This window comes from Chiloscyllium plagiosum, chromosome 2, assembly GCF_004010195.1.
Source record: "Chiloscyllium plagiosum isolate BGI_BamShark_2017 chromosome 2, ASM401019v2, whole genome shotgun sequence".
NCBI lineage: Eukaryota > Metazoa > Chordata > Chondrichthyes > Orectolobiformes > Hemiscylliidae > Chiloscyllium > Chiloscyllium plagiosum.
This window is the reverse complement of record NC_057711.1, coordinates 2,276,147-2,295,310: the sequence shown is the minus strand read 5'-3', so window position 1 is coordinate 2,295,310 and position 19,164 is coordinate 2,276,147. Positions and strand designations below refer to the sequence as shown.

General features: G+C 40.9%; 1 protein-coding gene across 4 annotated transcripts in view; it reads left to right on the top strand.

Annotated features, from left to right (window-relative positions):
* Positions 1-19,164, top strand: part of lifra (LIF receptor subunit alpha a) — a 196,619-nt gene that overhangs the window by 153,113 nt on the left and 24,342 nt on the right. For all 4 annotated transcript variants that reach the window (XM_043703114.1, XM_043703131.1, XM_043703105.1 and 1 more), the window contains 9 exons: positions 927-1,090; positions 1,996-2,179; positions 4,396-4,671; positions 6,364-6,493; positions 8,090-8,256; positions 9,275-9,420; positions 12,212-12,377; positions 14,256-14,323; positions 17,937-18,147. In XM_043703114.1, coding sequence (XP_043559049.1) covers positions 927-1,090; positions 1,996-2,179; positions 4,396-4,671; positions 6,364-6,493; positions 8,090-8,256; positions 9,275-9,420; positions 12,212-12,377; positions 14,256-14,323; positions 17,937-18,147 — 1,512 coding nt within the window. The remainder of the gene's footprint in view (positions 1-926; positions 1,091-1,995; positions 2,180-4,395; positions 4,672-6,363; positions 6,494-8,089; positions 8,257-9,274; positions 9,421-12,211; positions 12,378-14,255; positions 14,324-17,936; positions 18,148-19,164) is intronic.

Genomic DNA, 19,164 nt, shown 5'->3' with positions numbered 1-19,164 from the left:
CCCCGGGGCGGCTGTGGACGCCTCTGCTGCAGCTGGAGAGGGTGGGGGAGGGGTTCCTGCTTGCTGAGAGCTGCAGGCTCCCTTCCCTTTGGTCATTTTTGCTAAATATTAGACTGTTTAAATGTAATACTAAGCAACTAATTAAATTAAACAGCTATTATGAATGATTTGGTGAGTGTGATGGGGGTGGGTGACCCACTTTACCCAAGTCTTGGGAAGAGCACTATAGACTCAGACTTGCTGGGTCGCCGCCATCTTGGATCCCCCCAAAAACCAACTTAACTGCTCTGTCTACCTTTGACTCCACTTTCAGAGAACTGTGCACCTGAACTCTAAGGTCCCACTGTTCAACTACACTCCTTAAGGCCCTGCCATTAACCATGAAACTCCTACCTTGATTTGACTTTCCAAAATGCAATTCCTCACTTATCTATATTAAACCCACTTGCCATTTCTTGGCCCACTTGCTGTTTCTCATCCACTTCCCCAGCTGATCAAGGTCCTGCTGCAATTTCTGGTAACCTTCCTCACTGTCCATGATGTCGCCCATTTTAGTGTCTTCTGCAAACTTACTAATCATGCCTTATACATGCTCATCCAAATTACTCATGTAGATAACAAACAGCAATGGGCCTAGCACTGATCCCTGAGGCACACCACTAGTCACATGCCTTCAGTCTAACAAATGTCCTTCCACTATTACCCTCTGCTTTCTACCATCAAGCCAATTGTGTATCCAATTAGCCAGCTCCTGCTGGATGGATTCTGTGTGAGCTAACCTTCCAGAGCTTATGATGTGAAACCTTATCAAAGGCCTTAGTGAAATCCATATAGACTACGTCTACCGCCTTGCCCTCGTCACTTCATCAAAGAACTCTTAACCAATTTGTGAGTCATGATTATTTTCAATATTTTTTACGTTTCAGTATTTCAACCTTACACACCAGAACTCCTCAGGGTGTTTAAAGGTCTAACTGACTTCCAGTTAACTGTGGAATGGAATGAAGGTGGTACAAAATATGGTGTGGGTTTAAAACTGATCTTCGAAATCCAAATCATCCACACACACACAATGCGAGAGGTCTGGAGGGTAAGTGAAATTATGTAATCACACGTGGACAATTGATGTCAATTATTGGACTATCATTTCAGAAATTTTGGTGAAGGATTGTTGCAGCCAAGCATTTTATTCTGGTCTTTACCTGAGAATGCTTTTCTCTTCTCATGTCATGTCAGAACTGGCCTGTGGTAGAGTATACTTCGTAAATCTAGTCTGTGTGCACACTGAAAATATTTGACCATGTGCAGGTATCCCAGCTGAGCCTGAAATCTACATATGTGTAGGTTGTAGGAGCTGGATCAGAAGTCTGGGAAACAGAACTTGGAGCCCGGTCTGCCATTCAATGAGACTCTTGATTTGCTTTGTCTTGCTTTTTCTGACTTGGGGTACTGAAGCAATCTAAAGCGCCCAAATTGCTGAATTAACAGGTCAGCTAATTCACTGTCACCATCCTGAATCTCAAACCACTTTATATTCCATGAAGTTGTCTTTGAAGTGTTATCAAAGAAGAGTATCAAGATTAGAGTGGTGCTGGAAAAGCGCAGCAGGTCAAGCAGCATCCGAGGAGCAGGAGAATTGACGTTTCGGACAAAAGCTGAATGATGAAGGATTTTTGCCCGAAATCTTGATTTTCCTGCTTCTCGGATGCTGCCTGACCTGCTGTGCCTTTCCACCATCACTCTCATCTTGCCTCTAATCTCCAGCATCTGCAGTACTCACTTTCACCTCAACGGATAGTATGACTTGTGGCAGTCAATTTCTGCTCAAGAGGGTATCCAATAACATTTGGCTGTAATTTTTAGGTTATGTTCCCTAGTCTGAGATTGCCCAATTCACCAAATGTAGTTTCTCTTTTTCTACCGTCTCAGATTGATTTGATTTAATATTATAGAAAGATCCTTTCCGCATTTTATGAAAAAGGATTATTTTTGCAGGGGAATTACAGTAGTGCTCTGGACTTTTCCCGGGACAGGATCCTGCAGTTCAATTGGACATCAGATATGCCTCTCCAGTGCACAGCACACTCTGTGAGGATCCGTGCTATTAGTGGCGAGAGTGAAGTCCTATTTTCTGGTGTCAAAGCTTGGAGTGACTGGAGTCTAGTCTTAACACTTGAAGGTGAGTTCCACATTACCTTCCTGGGATGTTGAAATAGTTTGACTGAATCTCATCCATATGTTCAAAAAAACCTTCACTGACAAAGTGAAACTAAGTGATATAGTGTGAATCTTCATGATGGCATATAAATTGGACCATGAGAGAGATCATGAACTCATTTAATATACAGTAAATTACGTGACATTGTTCAAATAATCCTAGGAGTGTTGGATCATATTTTAGCTTTCATTGGAGGTGCTGTCTGAGAGCTTTCATAGTATCATAGAATCCCTACAGTGTGAAGCAGGCCATTTGGCCCATTGAGTCTAGCTCAACTTTCCAAAGAGCACCCACCTAGATCAATGCCCCTACCCTATTCCTGTAAACCCTGCATTTCCTGTGGTTAGTCCGCCTAGCCTGCACGTCTTTTGAATTTTGGGAGGAAACTGGAGCACCTGGAGGAAACTCGTGCAGAGAATATGCAAACTCCACACAAAGCATTGCCAGAGGCTGGAATTGAACCTGAATCCCTGGCACTGAGACAGCAGTGCTAACCACTGTGACATTTTGCTGTCACTTGCCTATCAGAGACTTGCACTCCCTGTTACTTGGAGCAATACAACAAATTATATTAGTATGCCCATAAGTACTATTTCTTGAAGTTTAGTGCAAAACCAAGACTAAACAGTAAATTAGTGTTTTTCTGCAGCTGATGACAGACTATGTACCTACATCTCATTCTCAACTTGCAGACTTCAGAAATCTTCACTCATCTTGACACCATCCAGGACAAATCAGCCCACTTGTTTGGCACCACATCCACCCCCTCCACCACTGAGGCTGAGTAGCAGCTCTGTGTGCCATCTATACAATGTACTTCAGAAATTCACCATCAAAGTTCCCATCAAAGCAACTTGCATTCCTGTCTTGGAAATATCTTGCTTTCCCTTAATTGTCATTCCGTCAAAATCTTGGAATTCCCTCCCTGAGTGTATTGTGGATCGATCTACAGCACATGTATCGCTGGGGTTCAAGAAGATTGCTCACCACTCCCTTCTCAAGGGCAAGTCAGAATGGACAGTAAATGGTGGCCCACGTGGTGATGTCCACATCGCAGGAGTGGATTTTAAAAAAATTATGTTGTCCTTTGTACATTTTTCAACGTTCCACTTTCCATGAGGACATGCTTTTCCACCCTTCATACCAAGACAATATGTGATGGAACTGTTTTCTACACATATCAAACTAAAGTTATTTTGCTGCATTCTGTCACTACCTCTCCTCTTTGTCTCCTTCCTTAGCTACCACCTGTATACTCTCCTTCCACATCTTGTTCCTACTTCCTCACTCTCCACTCTTTCATATCAATCTTCACTCCAGATCACAGCTTCTGTCCTCCTCCAATCTCTGCATGCACTTCTGTCTCCATCCCTATTTTGTCTTTCTCCTTCCCCTGACAGCCTCCTCCCCCACTTTCCCAGACCATGCCACCTTATTCTTCTCTTCTCCTCTTTCACTTTCTCCTTCCGCTAGCTCCTCCACCTTCTTGGGTGCTCAGTCTTGGCGAGCTGGAGAGTGGGCAAAAGAGGATTGGGGAGATGAGCTGAGACGAGGATTTATGCTACCATCAAATATTTTTTGAAGAATTGATGAATTGAACAAAGGGGTGTGTCTTCATCTTGTGACTTCGAAAGAGGGTGTGGACACATCACTTGGCCTCTCCAGTGAGTTCACCTTTGAACAAATGTGTGACTGTTTGGTCAAGGTGAAGATCAGCAGTGAACACCTTTACCAACAGTAACTTTCCTTCTGTACGTGATCTGCTTTCTGGTCACATCATATTCTTTGCATGTTTGTAGGTCAAAGTCAATAGTGTGGCACTGGAAAAGGTACAGCAGATCAGGCAGCAATCTGAGCAAGAAGTCGACATTTTAGGCATAACCCCACTCTTGCTCCTCAGATGCTGCCTGACTTGCTGTGCCTTTTCCAGCACCACACTTTATTGACTCTGATTCTCCAGCATCTGCAGTCCTTACTATCATCTTATGTCAAAGACCTTTTACTCAGTTTGTTAGGTGAAACATGCCATGTCAGCCAAAGTTGTAATAAGTTCGGATGAAAACCTCTTGGCCTGAAATGTCAACATTGTTTTTAACCCCTGCAAATGCTGCCAGAACTGAGTGTTTTGAACATTTCTGGTTTTATTTGTAAGAAATATGTTTCTTTCTCTTTTCCAGGGCTAGACACATTTAACCAAACCAAGGGTCAAGTCTATCCCGTGGATGGTACTGTTCTTAAGGCAGGATCCAGCTTGACGTTTTGTTGTGTAGCTGGTCAAGGAAAAAAAATTGATGAATTTTTGTTTAGTGACTTGAATGCATCAGTTATTGAATTAAGTGACCGGAGCCAGGCTGTCAAGGTCCAGAATGTCACCCCCTCGATAGAATCTGGAACAAACGTTCTTTGCATTATAAACAAGAAGGAGTACGAAGGAGCAGTCATATTTATTGGCTGTAAGTATTGCGGAGATATAAATGACAAATAACTTTGGTTGGTCTTGATTTTTGTATTTGTGCTTGTGCTAAATGTTGGACACTGATGTCTGTGTGATCCAGTGTACCTTGATATCCGCATACTGCAATACCAATGGACTGCAGCCCCTGTAAAACTATATGGTCATAAATAATGTATGTAGTGTTGATTGATGGATATGATTGCCTTTGATCATTGGCATTGTTTTGATGGATGAACATTTCAAATGTGGTTAACTTACTTCGCTGGATAATGGTGCCCACTATTGTTAGAATTCTCATGGTTACCCATAACACCATAGGACAAAAGAGCAGAAATTAGGCCATTTAGCCCATCTAGTTCTGCTCCACCATTCAATCATGGTTGATAGGTTTTTCAACACTATTTTCTCGCTTTCTCCCTGTAATCTTTGATCCCCTTGGCAATCAATAACTTATCTATCGGTTTTAAATATATTCAATGACCTGGCCTCCACAGCCTTCTGTGGCAATGAATTCCATAGATTCATCACTCTCTGCCAAAGAAGTTTCTTCTTATTTCCATTCAAAAAGGTCTTCCGTTTACTCTAAAGCTGTGTCCTCAGGTCCTCATCTCTCTTGCCAATGGAAACATCTTTCCAATGTCCACTCTGTCCAGGCCACGCAGTATTCTGTAAGTTTCAACCAGATCCCCCTTGTCCTTTTAAATTCCCATCGAGTACAGTCCCAGAGTCCTCAAACATTCCTCATATGTTAAGCCTTTCATTCCTGGGACCATTCTCGTGAATCTCCTCTGGACCCGCTCCAGAGCCAGTACATTTTTCCTGAAGTATGGAGTCCAAAATTGCTCACAATATTCTAAAATGTGGTCTGACCAGAGCCTTCTAGAGCCTCAAGAATTACATCCCTGCTTTTATATTCTAGTCCTCTTGAAATGAATGACAACATTGTATTTGCCTTCCTAACTACTAACTCAACATGCAAGTTTACCTTAAGAGAAACTTGGACTAGGACTCCCAAGTCTGTTTGCACTTCAGATTTCTGAGTTTTCTGTCCATTCAGAAAAATGTCCATGCCTCTATTCTTCCTCCCAAAGTTCATCTGCCACTTCTTTGCCCACTCTCCTAACCTGTCCAAATCCTTCTGCAGTCTCCCCGCCTCCTCAATGCTACCTGTCCCTCCACCTATCTTCAGATCATCTGCTAACTTAGCCAGAATACCCTCAGTTCAGAGTCAGATAGTCAGCACTTAAGAGAAAGGGGCGACTTAGATTTTTGAGTAGTTTTATTTAAATGTTGACTTTTAGAGTTAGAAAATAAATTGATGCTAGTTTCTTGAAATAGTGGAATTTAGGAGTTCTGTCAGTTACATTTTAACAGATTGAGGTGAGGCGATCTTTTCTGGGTGTTTTGGTTTAATTAACAGAAAAGATTTGCCACCGTGTCGTAACAATATAAATCTTGGAATCACGTTGTCATTGCCGGAGCCAGCAGTGGCTTTATCCACGGGTTTTCCACAAGACAATAAGGTAGAGGAGCAGAATTAGGCTCATCAGTCTGCTCCACTGTTTGATCATGGCTGATATGTTTCTCAACCCCTTTCTCTTGCCGTCTTCCTGTAACCCTAGATCCCCTTACTAATCCAGAACCTACCTGTCTCAAGATAGAATGAGTACCTTTGAACTTGTGTTTTTAGATCCCCCTGATTTGCCAAGAAATCTCAGCTGTGAAACACGTGACTTAAAAACACTAAACTGTACTTGGGAACCAGGGAGGTCAACTTCATTAGTCTCTAAACGTCGGACTATATATACTCTCATCGACAGGTAAGTTCCTTTGTGTCTGTTTTGCTTTGAATTTGTGTTCATCCAACTGAGTTGGACCTCAGGAGAGTAGTTCCTATGACAGAGTGTGGTCTTTTATCGTACCAGTCTTCTCAGAATCATAGAACTACAACAGCACAAAAGGAGGCCATTCAACCCACTATGTCTGCAGTGGCTTTCTGAATGAGCATTTCAGTGAATGCCATTCTCCAGCCTTTTCCCCATAACACTGCGTGTGTTGATTTTTGAGTAACTATCTCTCCTCTTTGGAATTCTTGATCAAACCTGCTGCCACAATACTCTTGGCATATGCATTCCAGATCCTAACTACTCGTTTTATGAATATGCTTTTTCTCATTACTTTTGTTAGTTTTGCCAATGGCTTTAAATCTGTGTCCTCCTCCTCTTGGTCTTTCATGGGTAGGAACAGTTTCTCCTTCTGTATGCTACCCGGACCCCTCCTGATTTTGAATGCCCCTGTTAAATTTCTCAACCATGTCTTCTCCAAGGTGAACAATCACGACTTGTCCAAACTGTCTTCATAATTGAAATTCCTCATCTCTGGAACAGTTCTTGTGAATATTACTTCCTAAAATGCATTGCACAGAACTGGGTGCAATGTTCCAGCTGAGGCTGTAATAGTGTCTTATTCAAGTTCAACATAACCTTCCTGCTCTTATTCCATCTTGTGACCTTTCTGTGGATGGTAAAGCCGTTCCCATGCATGGTGACAATCAGGCTGAAATAGCCTGTAAAATCGATTGACAGGCAAATGAACACCACCCTGTTGGATGTGATTTGCCATCTGATCCCACAGGTGAAAGATCAGTTATTTCAATCTGTACTCTGTAGTTTGTTTGTTTTTATTTGGTCCATCCTGCCAGATATTTTTTTCTTTGGGAGCTAGGGGACTGCTTCCAAATACAGTCGAATCTGCTATAAAGCAATAGTTCCGTTTTCGTGCATCTCGCATTGTAAGAAAATTGCATAATAGCAGCGCCATTTAAACTAGTGGGGCTGGAGACACGTCATAGCCAATATAGGTAAGGAAAGTCTGCTTTCTCCAAATAACGGTCTAAATTCTTCAATCATGTTGAAGTAACACTCGTTGTAGCAGAACTGACTGTATAAGTTTTGAGCCCAAGAATGCCAAGGTGCCTGATTCTTCCAGAGTCGCTCCAAGGCTTTACTGGTTAGTTTTGTGTATTATGTGAAGGAATGTTTTTCCAATTAGACTGGCTGCTTACCTCAAGTAGGTGCAAATGATCACATAACACCGATTCGTATTAGAGCTGTTGGGGGGGCTTCTCTGAAAGGCAAGGCTATTGTTTCTCCTCGGGCAGTCACATCTAAAGCATGTTATCCGGTTATTTATTTATTTGCTGTTTGTAGGATCAGCAGTACAGAGATTGGCTGCCCTAAATTCCTATGAGTGAAAAATCAGCAAAAGCCATCCTTTTATTATGTGTGAAATTACTTTAACTTAATTCCCAGACATGTAATGTGGAAACCATTAGCTGCTAGTAGAAGACACTGTAAAAAAAACAAGTGCTATGCAACAGGGATCACACACTGCCTCCAATGTTTCTCATTTATTAGGTCATCAGAGATCACCTTACCATGTGAAGAAGCTTCAAAGATCTACCCGAGTTACTGGTGCAGTTTTCCTATTTCAAATGGCAGTGGTGTATATAATCTTTCAGTATATGGTAAAAATCCATTGGGGGAAGCTCAGTCCCATATAACAGTGGATGTGATCAGTGTGTGTAAGTATATCGCTTATAATAAAGGTTATCCTAAAGCTCCTCTGTCTCTTGTCCTTCAGCTTATTCCAGCAGGTGTTGGTTCGCATACTTTAAATTTGCTTCTGGACAAACCAATTGCCCTCTCATTGTTTCTCACTGCCCACTTTTCATGTATTAGACCGGACATTGTCAACAGGCTATTCACACAGCTTCATACAAGAAGCTTATCATGTGGAGTTTGCACATTGTGCCCATGTCTGCGTGGGTTTCCTCCAGGGGTGTTCTGGTTTCCTCTCACAATCCAAAGCCGTGCAGGTCAGGTGAATTGGCCATGCTCAATTGCCCACAGTGTTAGGTGCATTAGTCAGGGGTAAATATAGGTAAAAACAATGACTGCAGATGCTGGAAACCAGATTCTGGATTAGTGGTGCTGAAAGAGCACAGCAGTTCAGGCAGCATCCAAGGAGCTTCGAAATCGCCGTTTCGGGCAAAAACCCTTCATCAGGATGAAGGGCTTTTGCCCGAAACGTCGATTTCGAAGCTCCTTGGATGCTGCCTGAACTGCTGTGATCTTCCAGCACCACTAATCCAGAAAGGGGTAAATATAGGGTAGGAGAATGGTCTGAGTGGGTTACTCTTCGGAGGGTCAGTGTGAATTTGTTGGGCCGAAGGGCCTGCTTCCATACTGTAGGGAATCTAATCTTGATTTTATACTTATTCATTTGATAAACAAGATAGAATTTCTGCTCATGTACAACAGTACGCCTGAAAGTATGTGTGTAGCCCAGTATTTTGATGTATAGTGAGCTTTCCATTAAACACCAGTGGTTCCGAAAGATTATTAATTGAATGCAGGCAGACATCTAGCAGTTTTCTGTTTGCCCTGAATAGTGCCACTAATACTGTGATATAAACCTGATGTTCCCAGTGTTCGCAGCTTCTTCAGTTTTTTATTTAGTGCCACGAGCTTTATATTTGTCAGTAAGTTTGAGAACAAAATCTTTGGGGTTAAGTTGATGATTTTTGATCTTTATTTCAGTTCACCCTTATGCCCCTCACCAACTGAGTGAAGAAGCCAAAATATTAAGAAGTATCAATGTATCCTGGTCAGATCCAGTAGATTATACAGGGATCTCACTGCTTTGTGAGATGAACATAAGAGATCATTTGGGGAGCAACATGTCAGTAAGTAATTACATCAAGAATGTGGAATTTTTTAGTCTTGCTTATTTTTCTTTCTGTTGAAGCTGCTAACTTATGAGACTGACTTGCTGACCTGTAAACAACCCAGATTTAACTCGATGAGATAGGTCTTCCAATATTTGTTTTTTTAAAAAAAAAATATTTCTTGCTGTCTTTTTTATTTCTCTATTTTCTAATTTAGTCCCACAATTTTCAATTTTTACTTCGTTATTTGGAGACTGGTTAGCAAGGTTAGATCTCATGGAATACAGGGAGAACTAGCCATTTGGATACAACTGGCTCAAAGGTAGAAGACAGAGGGTGGTGGTGGACGACTGTTTTTCAGACTGGAGGCCTGTGACCAGTGGAGTGCCACAAGGATCGGTGCTGGGTCCACTACTTTTCTTCATTTATATAAATGATTTGGATCTGATCATAAGAGGTATAGTTAGTAAGTTTGCAGAAAACACCAAAATTGGAGGTGTAGTAGACAGTGAAGAAGGTTATCTCAGATTACAATGGGATCTTGATCAGATGGGCCAATGGACTGAGGAGTGGCAGATGGAGTTTAATTTAGATAAATGCGAGGTGCTGCATTTTGGGAAAGCAAATCTTATCAGGACTTATACACTTATTGGTAAGATTCTAGGGAGTGTTGCTGAACGAAGAGACGTTGGTGTGCAGGTTCATGTCTCCTTGAAAGTGAAGTCGCAGGTAGATAGGGTAGTGAAGAAGGCGTTTGGTACGCTTTCCTTCATTGGTCAGAGTATTGAGTTATAGGAATTGGGAGGTCATGTTGCAGCTGTCCAGGACATTGGTTAGGTGTGCAATTCTGGTTTCTTTCCTATCAGAAAGATATTGTGAAACTTGAAAGGGTTCAGAAAAGATTTACAAGGATGTTGCCAGGGTTGGAGGATTTGAGCTGTAGGGAGAGGCTGAACAGGCTGGGGCTGTTTTCACTGTAGCGTCGGAGGCTGAGGGGTGACCTTATAAATGTTTATAAAATCATGAGGGGCATGGATAGGATAAATAGACAAAGTATTTTCCCTGGGGTGGGGGAGTCCAGAACGAGAGGGCATAGGTTTAGGGTGAGAGGGGAAAGATATTAAAGAGACCTAAGGGGCAACTTTTTCACAGAAGGTCAGGCAACATTTATGCTGTCCTGCTCCTCTGATGTTGCCTGACCTGCTGTACTTTTCTAGCACCACACTTTTTTTCGATTCTGACTCTACAACATCTGCAGTCCTCACTTTCTCCTGACCAAGCAATCATACAACATGGAAATAGACCCTTTAGTCCAACCAGTCCACACTGACCATGTTCTCAAACTAAACTAAACTAAACTAAACTAATCCCCCCTTTGGTTTTTTATGCCCCAAGTTCTGGGTTTGACTCTTTACCTTTCTGCCTCTTTACTTTGCTTTCCTCTTTTGAGACTCTTTACTCAAAAAAGCAGATTTTCTTTTTAAACTGTTGGTCATGACTTAGTATCTCCTTCTGCTTCAATATCAGACTTTTCTTTGTAGCATTTTATTACATTAAAAGTAGTATTTTAATTTATTTGTCTAACTTGCTCTTAAAAACACATTTGCTGTTCAACTGCTCTTCTGGTAGGGAGCTTCACATTGTAGCCTCCTTAGGAAACGAAATGTCTCTCTCATTTTCCAGTCATGGCCCCTAGACCTCGCCTGCAAATGGTGTCATCTTTATGCCTTTCATAACCTTAAAAAATATCTTTGAGGTTACCCTGCAGTCTCCTCCTGAGAGAAGGACCTCTGTTCAGTATGTCATTTAGACCGTCAGTTCCGGTGCATCCTTTGTCGACTGTTTTTTAGTAACTCTGGATTATTTTTACAATATGGAGGCCAAAACCGTAGTCCCAGGTATTGTTGAACCAATTCTATCCCAGTAGGAATGAACGGCTGGGTCTTGTTTGTTCGTTTATTCCTTGTTAATATGTGCCACTACCTTTAGCAATTGCTGTTAACCTGGGTCATTCTGTTGTAAACTGTGTGAAAAGGTGTGTGTGGTGGTACAAATGTGGTTGAAGCCAGTTCGGAGTGTGCAACTAAAAGTGTTTTTTATGGAAACATGGAGTAGGGTTTTGGCAGTAGTTGGGAGGCATGGCTGCTGAAAACAGGGAAAGTTTAAGGAGCTTGGTATTTGCTGTATGCCAACCTTGCAATTCCTGATATGTCAACTTGGAAATCTGTGGAATTCAGGTCAGAGGCTTGCAAGTGGTGTTCATCACATAAATATTGGTTTCTCTCCCCAGAAGAATTTCCCCTTATTGCACAGATTGGCAGAGCACAGTCTTTTCCTCCCAATTATAGATACAGGAGTAGTTCAAGCTTACCCAGCCATGCAGTATTCACCTAGTTATGGCTGATAGAACTCTATAACATCTTTATTCACTCCATCTCTATAAACCTGTATGACATGGTAATTAGAAATCTATTGATCTGTATCTTAAACACACTGAAATATATCTACAGCTGTCTGTGCTGGAGAATTCCAAAGGTTCACAACCCTCTGAGGGGACAGAAATTCTCCTCATCTCTAAATGGCATCTCTTTATTTTTAAATTGTATCCCCTGCCTCTAGATTCCTTAGCCAGGGTAAGTATTTTGCCTGCATTTATCATGTTTATCCCTTTCAGCATTTTGTAAGTTTCAATGAATTTGCCCCTCATTCTTTGAAATTATAGAGATTGCAGACCCAGTTTTCCAGACATGTCTTGTTATTGGTGAGTAATTGACGCCATCTCTAATCTATGAATATTTTTGTATTATAGTATAACTACTCTGTGCTTGGAGGACCAGTGGACGCAAGTCACGTCGTAACATTAGACAATTTAAGACCTAATACGCGATATTCCATTCAGGCTCGCTATTCTGCTCAGCACTTTTGGAAGTGGAGTAAATGGAGCAATTTGCTAAATTTTCTAACTGAGCAAGCTGGTGAGTAACCAAGAGGAGAATAATCTAGTACAAAGACTGTGTTATTCAAGACCAGCTACACTCCACATGCAGTAATGGTAATGTTGTGGATGGAGCACTTTGTTTCAGATAACAAACGCTTAGAAGCATACTTCATAGCCTCGATTGTATGTAAAAGAGACTCCCATTGAACCATGTCCATCATATATCCTCAGGACAGGAAAGGCATCAATTAGACACAGCAAAGCTCTGTCAATACTGTCCCATCATACACTCCCAGGATGGGTGTAGCACAGAGTTAGATACAGAGTAAAGCTCCCTCTAAACTGTCTGCATCAGACATCTCCAGGACAGATGCAGCGCTGGATTTAGATAGAGTAAAACGTCCTCGATATTCTCCCCATTAAGCACATCCAGACAGGTACAGCACAGGGTTAGATATTGAATAGAGTTCTCTCTGCATTGTTCCATCAAATGCTCTTGGGGTTGGAAAAAGAAAGAACTAACCTCGTGTATATGATTTGGAATATCATGTGTTAGCAGTGATGTATCCACAGTTGAAATTAATGCAATAAAGCACAAGGGAAATTCTAGAGAAGTTTATATCATCTCAGATGAAATGTGATTTTACACATTAAACACAAATGTGTTTTATAGAACTGTGCCTATACTGCTTTCAGTTTTATCTGTTTTGGTGGTTGGACTGCGCAGCTTGAAGTTTGTATTCTTGCCTGTAAACTTGTGCTCTAAAACTCCAATCTGGGTTAAAACTTAGCAGCAAATTGGCAACTGTACATTCTTGATTCCATAAAATACATTTGAAGTACAATACAGTAACAAGATATTTACATATTGGAAAGTTGACAGATGATGTATTGTTACGACACAGCAGTGAACACTTCTGTTAATTAAACCAAACACCCAGAAAAGCCCATTTTGCTCTTTAATCTGTTAAAGTGAGTGACAGAGAACTCCCCAAATTCCAATATTTCAAGAAAATAACATCAATTTATTTTAACTCTAAAAGTGAATATTAAACAACATCTATTCACAACTCTAAGCCCCCTTTCTCTTAACTGCTTATTATCTGCCTATAACAATATACTGTTCCAGTAAGACATTATTTAAATTACATCAACTTAACTTCAAAACCACACAGCAGCTGTCATCTTTGATATCTGTCGTCTTCTGGCTAAAGATCTCTCTGGGTCATTGACTTTCTTTTACTGCGAATATGTTTCACATGAAAAGGTACCTATGATAGAGAATGTTTCCTAATTTCTTGGATCTGTGTTGATGGCAGTTGCTCTGTCCGATTTTCAAAATGTCTGCCTTTTTTATATCCCCAACATTGGATCGTCTCATTGGCTTGATGTTAGCAAAACAATAAATTCAAACAATAAATTAGATGAAAGTATCCTGGGGCATAATTTAAACTCTGAGAAAGTGAGGACTGCAGATGCTGGAGCTCAGAGTCGGGAGTGTAGTGCTGGAAAAGTACAGCAGGTCAGGCAACATCCGAGGAGCAGGAGAATTGACGTTTCAGGCGTAAGCCCTTCCTGATGAAGGGCTTATGCCTGAAACGTCGATGCTGCCTGACCTGCTATGCTTTTCCAGCACTACATTCTCAACACATAATTTAAAATGGTTAAAATTGAATTGCTGTCAAAACACCAACCAACTCAGATATCCATTACACAGCCAAATATTACACATTTTGAATTTTCCAGTATACTCTGAGACTGCCACTTAGTCATATGACACAGGTGCCTGTAAGCTTTCAGTTCAGCACGGCATTCTCACTCTCTTAAAGGTACAGTACATGCCTTCAACTTAACAGTATTTGAAGCTTTTTTTCCGTCCTATGCCCATTTATCTCTCAAATTCCTTTAATTACAGCTCCATCAACTAGCCTGAATGTCTGGAGAAAGATTATGCCAAACAGGACGGTGATGATTTACTGGAAGGTAAGGACTACAAATGGTAATATTAAGAATGAAGTCAAAGTCCTGGCAAAATGTGAAATTTTAGAGAGGATGTTAAAGCCTGAAGGAGGGTGCCGAGTACTAGAGATTAAGTTGTTTCAGTTCCATGGAAAAACTGGAGCATCTGCAATTGATCTCCTTTCAGTTGGCAACAGCAGGTCAGGTAGTATATGTGGAGAGATTTCTCAGGTTGCTGACCTTTCATTGGAATCAATAATGAAGAAAGGTTATTGATCTGAAGTGTTTCTCTCCACAGAGACTGTATTTGCCATACAAGGTGGCCACCTGGTGCATCAATTCCATAACGACTTGCCAGTGAGCATTGTAATTATTCCCGTTCCCTCACTGTGAATCCCTGTATCCCTACAAACATAATTCCTTCAAATTGGCAACAAATTTCTTCTAATATAATTGATCCTTTCTGATATCAGCATTGTGGATAATGAACTCTAGGTCATTACCACTTGCTGCATAAGAAAAGATTCATACTTATAATCTCAGACAATAGTCAACTTGTGGAATTCCTTCTACAGAAAGCTGTGGAGCCAGGTCACTGATTATATTTAAGAAAGAGATTGATAGATTTTTAGGTATTAAAGACGTTAAGGGGAATGGAGATAAAGTGGCAATATGGCATTGAGATAGAGGATCGTCCATGATCACGTAGAATGGCAGCATGAGCTCAAAAGTCCGAATGGCCTACTTCTGCCCCTGACTTCTATCTTTCTTTGTGTCTGTTCCCCAAAATCTTAAATCTGTGTCCCAAACTAATGGGAAGAGATTTTCTTTTCTACCTCATCACAACATGTCATTAAAGTTGTACACCCCTATCAGGTCTCCTTTAAAACCCCTTGCCTTCAAGGAAAATAAACCCCAGCTTTTCCAATCTAACTTCGTTCCTAAAATGATTCCCATCCCCAAAACCATTGTGGGAAATCTCCTCTACACCCTCTTATGAACTTTCACCTCCTTCCTAAAGTATGATGAACAGAACTGGATGTAGTGCTCTATTTGTGATTAAACCAGAGCTTTATAAAATGTCAGCATTGCTTCTCTGCTTTTGTACCCAGTTTCTTCATTTAGCATTAGGTCCCACACACTTTGCTAACCGCCCCTGTTATGTCCTGCTATGTCCAAAGATGCATATGTACCTCTAGGTCCCTTTGTTCCTGCACATGCTTTACAATTGCACCATTAAGTGTCTAATGCCTATTCTATTCTGTCTGCCAAAGTGTGTCACTTCACTTTTCTGATTATTTTAATTTCCATCTTCTATTTGTCTGCTCGTTCTGCTAGGCTATCTATGACCTATTGCAGTTGATTTGTATCATCCTCATTGTTTGCTGCCACTCCCAAGAGTAACATTGGCAAATTTTGAAATTTTACACCATATTCCAAGATCGAAGTCATTTATATCTAACGGTAACAGCAGTGGCATCAACACTGACAATTGGGGAGCATTACTGTGTGTAATTTTCTAGTCCAAGCAATACCCATCTATCATGGCTCATTGCTTTCGGTCCTTAGGCTCATTTTTATCCAGTAGGGCTCTAATTTCCTTTCTGGTAAGTCTCAGTATTTACTAAACGGTTTAGTAAACTGTCTTTTAATTGCTACCTAGTCAAAAACTTACTTGAAATTCCTATATAGACAACATCCACTGCATTCCCTTCATTGACCTTCTCTGTTGCTTTATTAAAAAATTGAATTTGGTCAGTCAAGCAGTACTTGCCTTATCCAAACCTGTGCTGGCTCGCGTTTGATAACTCAAACTTCTTGAAGTTTCTGTTGAATTTTCTTCTCCCCTGATATGGATTAAAAAATTGCTAGAGTTAAACTAACTGGTCTGTATTTGCTGGTTCTTGTGAATAATGATGCCACATTTATCACCATCAATTCTGATACTTCTCCCATAACCAGCAAAGACTGAAAAAGTAAGGCACACCTTTTCACTGTTGCCACCCTCACTTCTTTTAGTAAACCAAGGTACACATCTTGTGGATTAGGTGATTTGTCCAATCCCATCATAGCCAGCCTTTCCAGTAGCTCTTCACAGTCAATCTTCACACTGTCTATTGTCTCGCTCTCGCTCTCTTTTTATCTGTTTATAGGATATGATGGTGCTGGCTTGGTTAAACCATTCCTAATTGCCTTTGAGAAGTTGGTGGTGAGCCACCACCTTGAACTGCTGCAGTGTTTGTGGTGTAGGGCAAGCCACTGAGCTGTTGGGGAGGAGTTCCAGGTTTATAACCCAGTGACAGTGAAGCAACAGTTTCAAGTTAGAATGGCATGTGCCTTGGAGGAGAACACAGTGGTGATCATGCACCTGCTGTCCTTGTCATTTTAAGTGGTAGAATATTTTTTATTTCAAATTTTCTGTTTTTTGCTGTCATATTAAGACTAAATGGGTTTAATAAAGCTGCTAAACATATCAAGAATTTTGGGACAGTAGATTAGGCAAAACTATTTCCATTAACAGCAAGCTTGATAACCAGAGGAGACAGATGTAAGGTAATTGGTAAAAGAACAGTCAGGGTTGAAATGAACAGTTATGTTTTAATGCAGCACTGCTGTGATCAGGAATGCATTGCCTGAAAGGAGAATGGAAACAGATTCAATAGTAACTTTCTAATGAGAATTGTGTGCTTATTTGGAGAAGAAAAGGTTTTCATAGTCATGGGGAAAGAAAGGATGAGTGAAAATGATAGGTATCTCTTGTAAAGAGGTGGTGACTACGCAGTGAAACAAGTGCCTTCTCTTTGTATTGTATCATTCTATGAATTTCTGCTGTATATCATTCAGAGATTGTTGATTTGAGATTGCAGAAGAAAATGGAGGCTGAGGAATGCTCTCTGTGTTTCAGTTGTTGTGATTTGTTTGTCAGGAATACTGATTCGAGCTCAGTTGAGTGTGCACGTGGAGATTTGCGTATGCAGCTCGGCAAAATAAAAGTTGAGAGAAATGTAGAAAGTGGATGCAGGAGTGGATGAAGTGCTCTATTATTCAACATGATAATCGTGATCCTGAATCTCAATGCAATTTACTGACTCTCCTTCCATTTTTCTTGACTTATTTAACCTACAGAAAGTTTATTTATTTAAATATATTCACTGTCTTACCTGGTAGAGAATTTGAGGTTCACCAAGCTCTGAGTGAAGAAACTTCTTCTCATCCTAGTCCAACATGCCTTACCCTGGAGACCATCGTCCCTTATTTTGGATCCATTTTGTCAGGGTAAACATGTCCTTGCATCCAGTCTGTCCAGCTGTGTTCAAACTTTATACATTGCAAAGAGATCCAGTTTCATTTTTCTCAACTCCAGTGAACTCAGGCCAGTTGACCCAATCTCCATCCATACAATAAACATGCCTCCCCAGTAGTCAGTCTTGTGAATCTTCACTGCACTCTGTGTATGGCAGTATAAATTTTCCGGTGAGCGTGATGCTGCTGTTGGAATAGGAACAAGGAAGCTATTGATTGAGAGAAAAGTTGGATATGAAACTGAGGAATTGACAGCTAAACAGGACTCTCTCTACCCAGGGATCAAAGTAATTTGACTAATAGTAAACTGCTTCAATCTCCCTCTTTCTTTTAGCCACTTTCAGATGCTGAGGCAAATGGTCAAGTTTTATCCTATAATATAACTTGGATGAAGATAGGAAGCAACTTGTCAACCACAGTTGAGAGGTCAACTTCGGGTGTAGCAATAGATCTCGATCAAGCTGCCTATATAATTACAGTAATAGCACAAAATAGTGCTGGGACATCACCGCCTTCTGTGGTTAGGATTCCTGCACACACTAATGGTGGGTACTACAGGGTTACTCCTGGTTACTTTGTTAATCCAACTGTTCCAATTTTGCATTATCAGTAAGATCCCTCACGACTTCTAATAAAATGATCTACCTGGGTCTCAGCTTCTTAATTCTGAAACTTACTAAGAGTGCACTGATAGCCTGTGTCCATATGCTTGTTTTTTATTTTTTTCCTTGCTCTGGGGAAGGCAATTGACAATTGCCCCATTTAACCCATTGACAAGTATGTAGGACCTGACATTTCCTACACGCTTGAGGGATGGTTCGTTAGTTGGCGATTCAGAGTGAGGCCAACAGCACAGGCTCAGTTCCCACACTAGTGAAAGCTACCATGAAAGGTCTCTCTTTCTCAACCTCTTCCCTGCCCGAGGCATGGTGACCCTCCAGAAAACCACCAACAGTCTAATGAGAAAACAGCCCTATGGTCAGGTTGGACTTTCATGACTTTATCTTTTTTTACTTTTAATGATCATTTACTGAGACAAGTCAACAAGTTGTTTATTATAATAAAAATAGAAAATGCTAGAGAAACTCAGCAGGTCTGACAGCATCCATGGAGGAACAGAGCTGAGTTTCTTCAGCATTTTCTGTTTTCATTCCAGATTTCCAGTACCTCTAGCATTTTGCTTTTAAATTGTTTCTTGACAGCTTGGAGAAGGCTTGAAGTATCATTGCAATTATTTGATCTCAAACTCTATTCATTTTGTAATTACCATATATACTCGAGTAATAGTTGATCTCATATAAAGGTCGACCCCTTATTTTTGGGCAAATAACCTGGAATTTTCCATATATCTAGTGTAAAACTTGGCCCTAGTTCTTCACAGATAACAGATCAACGTCGATGAGTCAGTGTGCTGACTGTCAAGTCCTGCTCCAGCATTCCAGTCTGCCGATTGTTCTGCTCTGCTCCCAATCTTCCAGTCTGCTGGCTGTTGAGTTCCGCTCCGGGCTTTCAGAATTACCATAATTTAGAGTCATAGAGATGTACAGCATGGAAACAGACCC